Source organism: Macadamia integrifolia, chromosome 9 (assembly GCF_013358625.1).
Source record: "Macadamia integrifolia cultivar HAES 741 chromosome 9, SCU_Mint_v3, whole genome shotgun sequence".
NCBI classification, from domain to species: domain Eukaryota; kingdom Viridiplantae; phylum Streptophyta; class Magnoliopsida; order Proteales; family Proteaceae; genus Macadamia; species Macadamia integrifolia.
The window spans coordinates 11,624,367-11,637,280 of record NC_056565.1 but is presented as its reverse complement, the minus strand read 5'-3'; the positions used below and the strand labels follow the sequence as shown (position 1 = coordinate 11,637,280).

The 12,914-nt window shown below is 36.9% G+C and overlaps 1 protein-coding gene across 1 annotated transcript; it reads right to left on the bottom strand.

The window, feature by feature from the left end:
* Positions 1 to 410: 410 nt before the first annotated feature.
* LOC122088008 (major strawberry allergen Fra a 1.07-like) lies at positions 411 to 1,276 on the bottom strand. The gene is made up of 2 exons (XM_042657145.1): positions 915 to 1,276; positions 411 to 820 (listed from the first exon to the last, which is right to left on the bottom strand). The coding sequence occupies exons 1-2, from the start codon at positions 1,093 to 1,095 to the stop codon at positions 522 to 524; spliced, it is 480 nt and encodes a 159-aa protein (XP_042513079.1). The 5' UTR covers positions 1,096 to 1,276; the 3' UTR covers positions 411 to 521.
* Positions 1,277 to 12,914: the final 11,638 nt, after the last annotated feature.

Genomic DNA, 12,914 nt, shown 5'->3' with positions numbered 1-12,914 from the left:
TGGAAGAAGGTTAATTATGTCATCAGCTTTCTTAGACCTAATGGTTCAATGAATGGAAGGGTTTAGACTTTGGATGGGAGGGGCATAGAAAAGTTTTCAAAGGGGAGTAAAAGAGAGATAAACACAAATCTAGGTATACTGAACGCATACCCAAACTTTTCCCTTTATTCTAATTAGCTTCTAACAGTTACGTACTAGTTCGAAGAGTGATGTAAATGGTTCAGCTGTGATGTTTATCCTATTCAATTGAAACACAAATCCAAAAATTAATTATCATGAAATAGATTTTTTTCTAACAAATCTCCCTTTATTAAGTACAAACAACCTTTAACATCCCTTGACCAGCAACTTACCCTTCTCACCACGCCCCACCCCAACCCACCCCACCCCCCCCAAAAAAAAAAAAGAAAAGAAAAGAAAAGAAGAGAAAAGAAAAGAAAGACACAAACACAATGGATGACTTTTTGATGTTGAGCCATAATAGCTCTATTGATGTAATAATAGAGTAACTGAAGAGACTCTTAAGCATAGGCATCTGGGTTCTGCAAGAGGTAACCTTCCACCATCTTGAAAGTTCCGACGGCCATGTCTTTGCCCATCTGGATTTCATCTTCACCCATTTTGTAATCACCAATAGTGTAAAACTCGGAAGTAGCCTTAATGATAGATCCCCCATCTGCTGAGGCCATGAACTGAACTGTATCAACAACCTTTTCAATCTTTTCCCCTACTACAGCACCTTCGATTAGAGTAAACTTGCACTTAAAATTTTGTTCATCAACTTCGTCGATCCGATGCTTGATAAAGTCAAAAGGGCCATCTGCATGTTAAACAAAGAAAAAATTCTATTTATTTCAATACAAAATAAAAGAATAGAAGAAAATGAGAGAGAGAGAGAGAGAGGGGGGACAAACCATCAGCCAAGTTGATCTGTTTGATGGATCCAGCCCCGCCATCTCCTTGAATTTCAATGGATTTGATCTTGTCAGGAACGATCTTGGGAAGTAGGTTGTGTGCATCAAGGATTGCAGCCTTGAAAAGCCTAGCAGGAGGGATTGGGCAACTGAACTCATTGCTAATGGTAGTCACAGCCATTTTTTGCTAAAGGAAGAAAATGATGCAGAGAAGAAAGAAGGGAATAAAATTTCAATAGGGCAGGACAACCTTAATGTTGGGTTGGTTGGAATGCCTTAGTGCCTAGTGGTGGTGGAGATGAAGAGAACCTATTTATAGATCAATGAGGTTCCGGAACTGTTTGGTCTGAACATATCTAAGACCATAGTAGTTCTCTTTATGGTTCATATAAAAACTTCAATTTGGGAAGGAAGAGAACACATAGTTTGAATTTGACCCTTATAATATTGGGGGACGGTGGTCAGGAGGAAACAATCCATTTTGTACTTTTCAAAATGGACAAAACTAGTCCAAACAAGAAAACCCATGGATCGGAAAAGGAATCGTTCTGATTTTCCTGGTTCAATGAGCCCTTGTGGTCCGGTTAGACTGCTTAGTTTATAAAATCGAACTAGACACCAAACCGTTTAGGATCCTGCTGGGCTGGTTTTCTTTTCATAGAATGAAACTGGGATCTGGCCTCAAAATAGTATCGCTTTGGTGTCCAGTGTTGGTCTAATTCATTGGTTGACCAGTCACCGGTCTGGTTTATACAACTATGGCCTACAGTCCATATGCGAATCAATATTTGAATATCCGGTCTGGTTTATATAACTTGGGTTCGATGATACTGTACGTTATAATAATAGTTTCATTTAATCAACGTCTGATGAGTAAAATATGCCATTTTTGTGCATCTAATGTGGCAACATTTTCTTATTTAAAAGAAAAAAAAATTCATGTTCTAGAAGCCACCTATAGTCAATGTCATCTTTCGGCTAACATAGACTCCTCTATCCCTTGGGACCAATGTGATAGGACTTAACATGTCTGGATCATTACTCAAAGTCATAAGAGTAATTTTTGGAAAATTGAATGATAAAAACAAAGAAGAAGCTCTAGAAGCTAATTTGACGACCTAGGTCAACATTTAGCCATTAGGGATGTAACAAAACATTACGTTCACAAATAGAGAAGTTAAGGAAAAATATGTTCTCATGTAAAAGGTTATAAGCCCAGTCTAATGCATAAGCAGAAATGTTTTTTTGACCCTTTATCAGTGCCTAACAATAAACCAAACATCCCCAAATGCTTAAGCTGTAATCTTTTCGCAAGTTAGAACCCTAGGGTAGCCGCTAATCTTGAGGACAAGATCACACATTTTATAGTGGGCCTGATCCTTGAAATATTATATAGGCGGATAGGCCTACATTGAGAAAATAAAAAATATCTCAGATCCTTCAGAGAAAGTGCAACACCTAGGCTGTTTCGGCTACATCTAAGGGTGTTACCCGGTTTAGTTTCAGTGTAAATGGATTGATTTGATACAATATTATTTAGGTAAAATCAAAATCGAATCATTTAATCAACGATTTCATATATTGAAATCGGAACCATTTATAAATGGTTTCGATTTAAATAGTTTTCTTATGATTTCTAATTTTTTTTTTATCCAAATGACTTCTTGACCTTTAAAATTTTTAGTGAAATAGCTATAAATTAATAAGGCATTCAATTTTTAATCTAATTTCTTGGTGGCTTACACCAGAACACCTCCAATTGCAGTTAAGAGAAATGAGCTTCAATAGGCAAATTCAACTTTCTACAACAAATGACATTTATCACCATTTTTACCACTCCTTAGTATTTCCATAACACATCTTGATCTCCTGTCGAATTATCTTAAAAATGAATAAAAAACTAATTGATTAGTATCGATAGGATTGAATTGATATTGACTTTGACCAATTCTCGTACACAAGTACGACCCAAGGGTAAATCTTTAGTAAAAAAACTGATTTTTATTAAAAGAAGAGATAAATCTATCCGATATAGATCCATCCCAATATTTAGACATTGCATGAACTATTGTTCCATTTTAATTATAAGCCTTATCTCTTTATTATTCTAATTAGAAATATCTTCTCCCTCTCTGTCTCTCTCACAGAGCTCTCCACCTGTTCACGGGCTGGGTCTCTCTCTCTCTCTCTCTCTCTGGGAGTATGATGCCATTCAATTATGTGTCATGGTGGAAACTTTGAAGTATGATGCGAAGCAATTATTTGAATTCAAAACCCCACTTGGCATTTAATAAGGGGTACCTAATTGGAACTATCTCCTATCACAACTCACAAGTCCCGGAGAGGATCTGGCCTCCAAGTCCAGCACCCCAAATCAGGGCTCCAGCCCGATTCAACTCGTCCCAAGGATCAGATGAAGAACTGATCAAATATTACACATACTCCTGATACACCCTAAACTGAAGAATGCTGTTTGAATTTTTTGGTCCAAATCGGTAGGAATCGGTCAGATTTGGCTTGAACCTAAGAAACCCATATTGGATTGCCTGCTTTGGAACGGTAAGAATCGGGATAAGGCTCAGATTCTGATTTCTGAAGGAGACGCGGTTACCCCTCACATTTTTCACTTCCAACTTCCTTTATTTTTTCATGGATATACCCCTTACATTCTGTTGGCGAGAAATTTACCTTATTCTCTCCGGGCTTCTGATCGTATGGATTGGTGCTCAGGTGTGCTAGAATCCTTCTTAATCCGATTCAATCGTAAATCTGAAATTGATCAAACGACTGGGGTCTCCTCTTTCCCCGATTGCTTTAGGGACTTTTAGACAAGACAAAACCCAAGGACAAACAAAAGGAATGGGACGAAACAATATATTTCTCAAAGCTAATCTCATGTACAAAACACTAAATCCACAAAATGGAAACTGAGAAGAAACTACACTTAATGTTAAACAAAGAGTTCTAAGCTGCCTCTAATACTAAGAAAGTAGAAGCAAATGGATAAATTGGACTGTTGACCGGTTTTTTGTGATTTGTTGTTGAGCCCTTTTCTGGCCGACTTTCTCTCCTTTAAATATCATATTCGTTCAATTGCCCTTACGCATATGGCTGAACCATTATTTCCACTAAGCCAACTCCTATTACTTTCATGACACCTGTCCAACGGCCACATTTTTTCAACACCTCTCTACTCCTCCCCACGTACAAAAATGGGATTTTAACACCTTATCACTAGCCCACATCTCCTCTCCACGCGTGGACGCCATGTCAGCGTTAAATGGGGTAAATTTCAAAATTTACAGCCAACACATTCATACTAAAGTCTTTCTACTTGTGATTCATTTTTTTGAAAAAATAATGCAGGAATGGAAGAACCCATCGAGGCCACTGATTGTAACGGGGCACTCTCTAGGATCACTCTTTTGCTTATGGCTGCTTGAGAACATCAATTAAAAAAAAAACCAGTAAACATTCCCATTTGCATCACCTTCGGATCTCCACTCGTTGGCGACAGTGGCCTCCGCAAAGCCATTCACAATCGCTCTGGATGGAATCCTCGCTTCCTACATGTTGTCTTTGACGGCATCTCTCGTATCTTCCTATCATCCACCACCACCAATTGTTATTTCAGTACATTCCTCATGTGTTCTTTTTGGCAGTAAATTTTCCTTCATCTCTCTGGATACTCTGATGGTATTGATTGTTGTTCAGGTATGCCAAAATCCTTCTTGATCGAATTTAATATAATCTGACTTCGATCAAATGAATGGAGTCTCCAGCAAAGAAGAGCCAGGAGTAAAGCACACAGTAGTACAATGACATAGACAAAGACATTTTTGCACCCTTCTCCGTCGTGTTAACGTTTTAGCCATGAGTAGTAGGTTTCTTCAAGGGGTTGAATCTCACAGCAAAGAAGGGCTTACCATTCTTCTAATTATTCCTAAAACAATGATGTCTAGAAATATAAAATAACTAAATGGGTCATAGATTATATCAATGATGAACTCTACATAATTTGTATGGCCTTACCAAATTGTCGAATTCACCCATTCCAAGCACAAATACTTTCGCTCTTTTTTTTTCTTCTTTCTTTCTTACTCAATTTTTTTTTTCTTCCTCGCCTCACTTGTCTAAGGACGAAGAGGGTGAGAGATTCAATGGTTTTTCCAAAAAAAAAAAAGAGTGAGAGATTCAATGAGTGTGGGAGAGGGAAAGAGGCCGTGCTTGGATGGTGTTATGAGAGGGGGTGAATGATACTGAGGAGAAAGTGGGTTGAGTGTATTAGGGATTCTGTTCCATAGAATCATATGAACAACCCCATAATGTTTAGAATACAACCCTACTTATTTCCGGAAAAAAATTTGCTACAACACTAAAGTAACAATCAAGGGAATGGAATGCCATGGGCAGGTTTTAATATACCCACCTAAAGTGAGTTTTTCCACTCCTACCGTTTAAGATTCTGTTCCCCTAGCGGGTACCAAGAGTTGCAGCCATAAACCCCACAAACGCTTCTTACCAAAAAAAAAAAAAACCACATTCACCTACATACTCATTTTCCTTGGTAATGCATAAGCAGTAAACGGGTAATGAAAATTAATTTTGTTTTTCACTAGGAATAAGCAAAAGTTTTTATTAATATAAAGAATGAAAAACATACAAGAATAATAGGCCAAAAAAAAAAATACAAAGATGCTAGCAGACTAGATGTAGAAGAAGTTAACAAAAAGCCGTGCCTTCATACGGGGTACTCACTCCATGTCACATAACCATGGAGAGGAAGACGAAGATGTGGGATGACTCACAGCAGCAAGACGCTGGAGTGGATGAACTTCAGGCCGTGTTGGGTTACAAGGTGAAATCGTCGGACATGGCGAAAGTATTTCAAAAGCTTGAGCAGCTGGAGATGGTAATGGGTAGTGCTCAAGAGGATGGTATCTCCCATCTGGCTTCCGAGACCGTCCATTACAACCCTTCTGATCTTAACACATTGTCTCAATCAAAATCCTTGAAGCTATCAGGGTATGAGGAAACTCTAGTCGTTTGATCGAAGCCAGGTTCCGTTGATAACCATTCTCTCCTAGGCGAATGGAGGAGAGTGAGTGCCTTCTTAAAATGCTGTGCCTTCACATGGAGGTACTCACTCCATGTCACAGAACCATAGAGAGGAAGACGAAGATGTGGGATGACCCACAGCAGCAAGACGCCGGAGTGGATGAACTTCAGGCCGTGTTGGATTACAAGGTGAAGTCGTCGGACATGGCGAAAGTATCTAAGAAGCTTGTGCTGCTGGAGATGGTAATCGGTAGTGCTTAAGAGGATGGAATCTCCCATCTGGCTTTCGAGACCGTTCATTACAACCCTTCTGATCTTAACACGTGGTTCGAAAGTATGCTCTCTGGCTTTAGATGATCCTCTCCTAGCTCCTGCTGAGTCTTCTACTATCACCTCAGACATCCTCGAGATGCACTTCTACCAAGCCATCCTGGAGGCCTTCGCCGGAAAAAGCAGAGTTCAGGTCACTTGTCTAAGGACGAAGAGGTGAAAGATTCAATTAGTGTGGGAGATAGAAAGAGGATGTGCTGGGATGGTGTTATGAGAGTAGGTGAGGGATATGGGGAGAAAGTGGGTGGAGTGTGTTCTTGGTTATGGTTTGGGTGTGAAAGTGTGCACAAAAGGAGTGAAGAAGATCGGTGTGGAATGGGAAGGAAAGAAGTAGGGAGGTAGAGACCGGGAGTTCTTCTGTCCAAGAGGGAGGGGGTGGGGTGGTTCTTTTATAGGAAAAAGAGAGAAGGAAGGGGTATCATGATTTGCCTCTAAACCATTGATGCACCGTAGATATCTCACTTGCGATCTATGTGAGGGCCACAGCCCATGCACGGTGGGAGATGGAGGTGGGGTGATTAGAAAATGGATCAACTGCTCGTACAATCACTTGGTCGCAAGAGACAACATTCAATATCTGTCCATTTTATTTTTAAATTTATCATTTTTTAACCTTATAATGGCAGAAGGAAGGATAGATGTTGGATGTTAACTCCTACGACCAGATGATCGTATGAGCAATGGATCCTATCTTAGGTGATTATCCAATTGGGAAAAAACGGATCAGGTTGATGTACGAGATTATTCTTGTTTTTTATTTGTAAATTTGAAATTTATCCACCAATAAGAACGTGCGAGATTATGCTTCTATGTGAACCTGATCCACTCTGCAGCTGGGAGATCCCAGAACGGTTTCACGGATCAGGTTAAGGATGATATATCGATCCTTATTACAGTATCGGCTGATCCACGGATACCCATTCCAACCCTTATTTTCAAACGGTTAAGAATCCTATTTAAAATAATATTTTAAACTAGAAGCCCACTTGTCAAATTGTAAATGAATGATTTTTCAAACGGTCAAAACTTCTTTTAGAGCTGTAATTTTCAAACAGTAAAAAATCCAATTACATTTTCAAACTGTTGAAAAACTGTAAAAATTCTTTACGGCTAGAAAATTTCTTTGGGTTTGGAAGTATTTGCAATTTTGATTTTCAAGACTCAGAGCTCTCTCATGACTATCTCTATTCTGATTTCGATGGAATTTGGTGTAAAAAACAGTGTTTTAATTTTTTCTCTTCCGGACATCTAATGGTGCAAAATTTCCATTCAACGGCTGATTTTGCGAATCTAAGCCTTCTTCGAGAGATTTCTCAGATCCGGATTGAAATTTTTATGCATAAAATTTGGAAACTTTTTCAAGTGATTTGATCCTAATCTTTAAAACTCTGACCGATAAATTTTTATATAATATTTAACACAAAAAATATATTTTATTCCCTAGTTTAATTTTATACTGAATAGATTTTCTTGAAAGTTTATTTTACTTTATAATATTTTCCTACATACTTATTGCAATATTTGTTGTATTAATTTGTTTATATTTCACACAAATTTAATTAATTTTTAAGTTTTTTGTAAATATTTAATTTTATTATGGGAGACTGGGAGAGTGTTCTTTATTGGGGTGGGTAGGTGTTTTCTGTTTAGGAGCTCCCCCTGTCCCAGAAATGGGGTGCGCATCCCCAAGAGGGGCGAGGGATTATTTCGCATCCCCTATGTCTGTGGTATAGGGAGAGCTCTTGGACAGGATTTTTTTTTGTTGCAATTATCTACATTTAAACCACTCATTCTCGTTGCTACATCATCCATTGCAACTTGGACACAATTTAACAAACTTTTTTTTCTACTATTTTACTCTTTGTCCATATTGATAAACAGATGTAGTATTGACCAAGAGTTGGGATCAGTCAAGCTCGATACCAATCCGATCCAACCCATTTGTCCAATAATCGGAGAGGGAGGGGGGGCACAATGAAAAAGAGAAGAAGCTCTAACATATAGAACTTCTTGAATTGTTCTCTTTTATATACTCATCATTCCATATGGTGCAAGATCACTTCAGGATGTCTTAATGAAAAGTATATAGTTGGCCTAGACGCCTAGTGCCATTACTTTTATCTCGAGTTTGTTTAGGACAAGCAGATTAATTGTAGGAATTTTCTATTGGATTGAAATAAATACAAAGAGAGACAATGCATAAGAGCCCTAGTGTTACTAGGGTATGCAGCATCGACATACCCTAGTAAATGCACCAGGAAGGCAAACAATCTGATGAAATGATTTATGTAAAGCTTGCTTTGATATGTTTACAGACTATAGGCAATATTTTAGACTAAAATGCCATTCAGGCCGGCATTTAGTTTGGTATCCCCTAATCGACATGTAGACACATGTGGCAAATGGCAAAATAAATTAGTTGGCCGGCTTCTTTGTATTTTTGTTTGTAGGTTTTTAGCTCAAATAGGTAGAATATTTGGAAAATCTCCAAGAGATGGTGGTTTGAATCTATCAGACTAATTGAATATTTTTATGACTAATTTTCTATACTATAATGTCATGACTGCAAAACTATTGTTATGTACATAACACTATAGAACGGAAAAGGATGACTAAAAGTGTTGAAAATTTTAATTGGTATTAAATATTACTTTTAATTTTACCAAGATTATAGAGGAGGCATCGCATGATGCAATAGTTCAGGGCACTTTGATTAATAAACATTATTGGCATGAAGGCTTAAATGACAAGTGGCAAAAACAAAAAAACAGAGAAGTGGCAGTGTTTTCCACAAAAAATCCATTGATTTTTATTATTTTTATATTATTTTAATGAGGTCACAGAGGAGGCAACATAAGATCCATTTGAATTGCAGTTGGAGATTAGTTCCTCTAGTCGGTGTATTAGATTATGATAGGTTGGCCCTTGGCCCCAACCCCCAAAAAAATCTAAACGATGAGGTCATATTGTGTACACTAAAAATATTCATCAGTGTTTAATTTTTCAAAAAGTAAACTAATATAATAGAGAAGGCATTGTATGATTTACTTGGGTATGGGCATTTGGTCAATACCCCTTATAGACAAGCCGACTCATGAGAAAAGTGGCAAAAAAAAAATAAAAATGATGCTTATTATTTTTTCTATTTTAATGAGATTTTAAAGGAGGCAATGTGAGAAACATTCATATCGAAATTTTGATTAGCTCCTTTGCTTGACATTTGGATCTGTTCCCCAATAGGTAGATGTGTTAGGATTTCCTTGGTCCGACATTTGGACTAGTTCCCTAGTCAACACATTGGCCCATGTGACAAGGTTTTTTGGGGGGGGGGGGGGTTTAGGAAAGATGAATCAAATTGGTTCCCCTAAACATGATGATATTGGTGTTCACTATTGTTTTTCTAGGTTCGACTGAGACTGGCCCGACTTGATCGGTTGACACCCTTAGTAGGGGGTGACTGATTTTTTTTTTTTTACCACAATTATAGAAGACAGCGTTGTAAGATCCATTTGGTTGGACAATTGATTCTAAGCTTGATAAGGAAATTTTACCTTTCGTAAGATGGTGGATTGAATTATAGAGTGATATATTTCAGTACACACACACTCTCTCTCATAATATAGACATAAGATTTTTTGCTCAAATAGGACTGTAACAAGTGTTGGTGGTCCTGACGACCAGGCTGGCATAGATATTACCACCTAGTGAGGGATCATTACTGCTTGCTTTCTTGGCTTCCTTTGATAGTGAGCACTTGCAACCCCATCTCTCTCTTTCTCAACCCAATAACTTCAAATTTATTTTCGATATTTTTAGCCAATCAAGCTTTATCATTATAAACATTTTAGGTAAAAAAAAAATAGCAATACTTTTATAATCCATGTGACAACCAGCTTTTCCTCTCTCATGGAACACCAAAAACAAAAAAAGTAGTATGGACAGAACTGCAACTTGCAGGGTAAATTTTCGTGTGCCTTCATGTGATACCTGAAGTCACATCAGGTAAAGTCCATCCTTTTCGAACACATATCAACAAAAAACCTTTTCATTAAAAAACATCATAACCCTTACAAGTTTTGGACGAATTGAATATGATTTTACAAATACAACCTCCATGTTTAAACGTTTAAGACTCCAATAGAGATTTTATAATAGAAAAAAAAAAATTTTTCAAAGCTATGGTAAAATGACAAGTTTAACCTGAAAAGTAAAAAGAAGTTGATAGGAGAAGCCGCAAAGAAATTTATGTTACAACTCATTTGTGATGGGGTCGGTGACATTCAACCAGACTCGAAAATTGATTCAAGTGTTTTTGAACTTTCATCTTTGTTGATTTGCTCATATGGGTACTTATCGATCTTGGAAGGTTAACTCAAATCAACCTAGATATTAAAGAGATCATCTTCAACAATACTTGGCTTTGATTGAATTTTTTTCGGTGAAGCGGAATTGCTTGCCTCAGAAATGATAGATGGATAGTTGAAAATTTCTCCATCAATTGAAATCGATTATGAGAACTTTGGTTTGTTATCATTGATGCCCCTTGCGCGAATATTTTTTTTACTCTTTGAAAGATGAAAAGCAAGAGTTAAATGTCTCCTTAATAGGATCTTCAAACATTGTGAAGTTTTCTTCAATCGTTCAACTTCAAGAATCAAGCCAATAATTTGATTCTGAAATTACAACATCTCGACCTTAAGAGCTAATTTAGCAATATGTTGTTAATGTTGAAATTTTTTATTTCTACTTCTTGTTTGACTTGGAGACATGGTTCTCTTCAAAGCTTTGATACCAAATGATGCAAGCTTTCTCATAGGTTGCCCGAACACAAGGATCGGGAGAGTACTTGGCTTTGTAGATAAAACTAATTTTTGACAGAATGTCCTTTGGCAAGTAATTCAGTGATAACTCTCTGCTCTGAGATCGTTTTGGAGTGATTCAAATTGGGAATTAAAGACAATAGATGTGGCTACAACTTTTATGAGATAGGAATTGTTGAGATTCTAGGTGAAAAAATGGTTTAAAAGGGCTGACGAGTTACTAGACTTACACAGTCCGAATCTGAAAATGCTAATTGTTTCAAGCATTCAACTCTTCTAAGTTGGATTTTTGAGAGGGTGAATTCAACTCTTCAAGGTTAAAGGCTTAGATCTTCTAGGCTGATTGAAAACACAATCTCATCAAGGATGGGTAACACAACTAGGTTTCACAAGAGGAATTCTTCAAGGTTGACAAAAAGCTTGGAGCAACTTTGAAATTTTCTTTTATTCTATTGTGTCACTACAACTCAAAATTTTTTATCATTATATAGAACTACAACTTTAACTTAGGAGACTACAACCATCTTTTAAAATTTAAAGTTGTGAAGTAGACCAATCACAAAACACATAGGAAAATAAAATCTAAATAGAAAATATAGAAAACGTAGTCGAGGTCTTCCATTGTTGAAGCCTTTCATGCATTGATGCAAGAGTTGATGTTTCCAATGCCTTGATACAAGCTTCAAGTTTGTATTTTTCAATATTAAGTCAAATGTCAAAATTGAGCTCACAAGTTGAGGAGTCAAAGAAGCTGAGGTGGAAATCAACTAAGGATGTGAAGAGTTTTAATCCTAAGAGCTTCTACGATATCTCAACCATCGATTCCACTTGAGTTTCTATGGATGAGATTAAACATTTACATTGCATAATAAAACTAAGAAATATTAATCGAGGGCTTTATTTGCATTATGGATCAAATCTAAATGCTAGGCCTTAGGCTGGACTTCTTCATTTGTTGGTCGGGCATGCATGAAAGGCTCTTTGACGTTTATAGTCCTCAATTTCCTCTTCCACCACTTCACAAGATCATCTACTGTTAACTGGTTTTGCCAATTAAAAAAAAAAAAAAAAAAGAATTTCCATTTGTGCACATAAAATCATAAATTGTTATGAGATAGCAGACTAGAAGAATTTTAAGCTGATGCTTGAGTCCTTAGCTCTCACTAGTCTATTATTTAAATCTTAATTGGATGCCTATGTGGTAATACAATTAGTTTATTTATATGAAGTCAGCTTGGGAATTTTTTTTTTTTTTCCCGTCTTCTGATCTAATCATTCTACGTACTTCTATGTATATCTGATCGGTCCAAACATTTGGCATAGAACATGGGATCAAATTCTTCTTACCATGCTACGTACATTTGTCAAATTAAAGTTGTTATTTAATTAAAAAGAAAAAAAGAAGTCATATTTGAGAAACAATGGTTAGGTCATAGTTTAAAAACCAAAAAAAAAAAGAGTCAAACTTGCTTGTCTATCAATAATATGAGTCCATCTGGCCTAACGGCCACTATATTCACGCATATGTTTTATCTATGGGAGCTTTTCTAGACCTAGTGATTCAATGAATAGGAGGATTTAAATGGGAGTGGGATAAGCGACTTTTCAAAAGGGAGGAAGAGAGAAAGATAGAAACAAATATGGGTATACCGATGGTATACCAAGGGTTTTCCCTTTATTCTAGTTAGCTTCTAACTGTTATCTAAAAGTCAAGAGTCATGGAAGGGGTTCAGCCTGTTATGAAAAATGTGTGTGATGTTTATCCTATTAAATTGAAACACAAATACAGAGA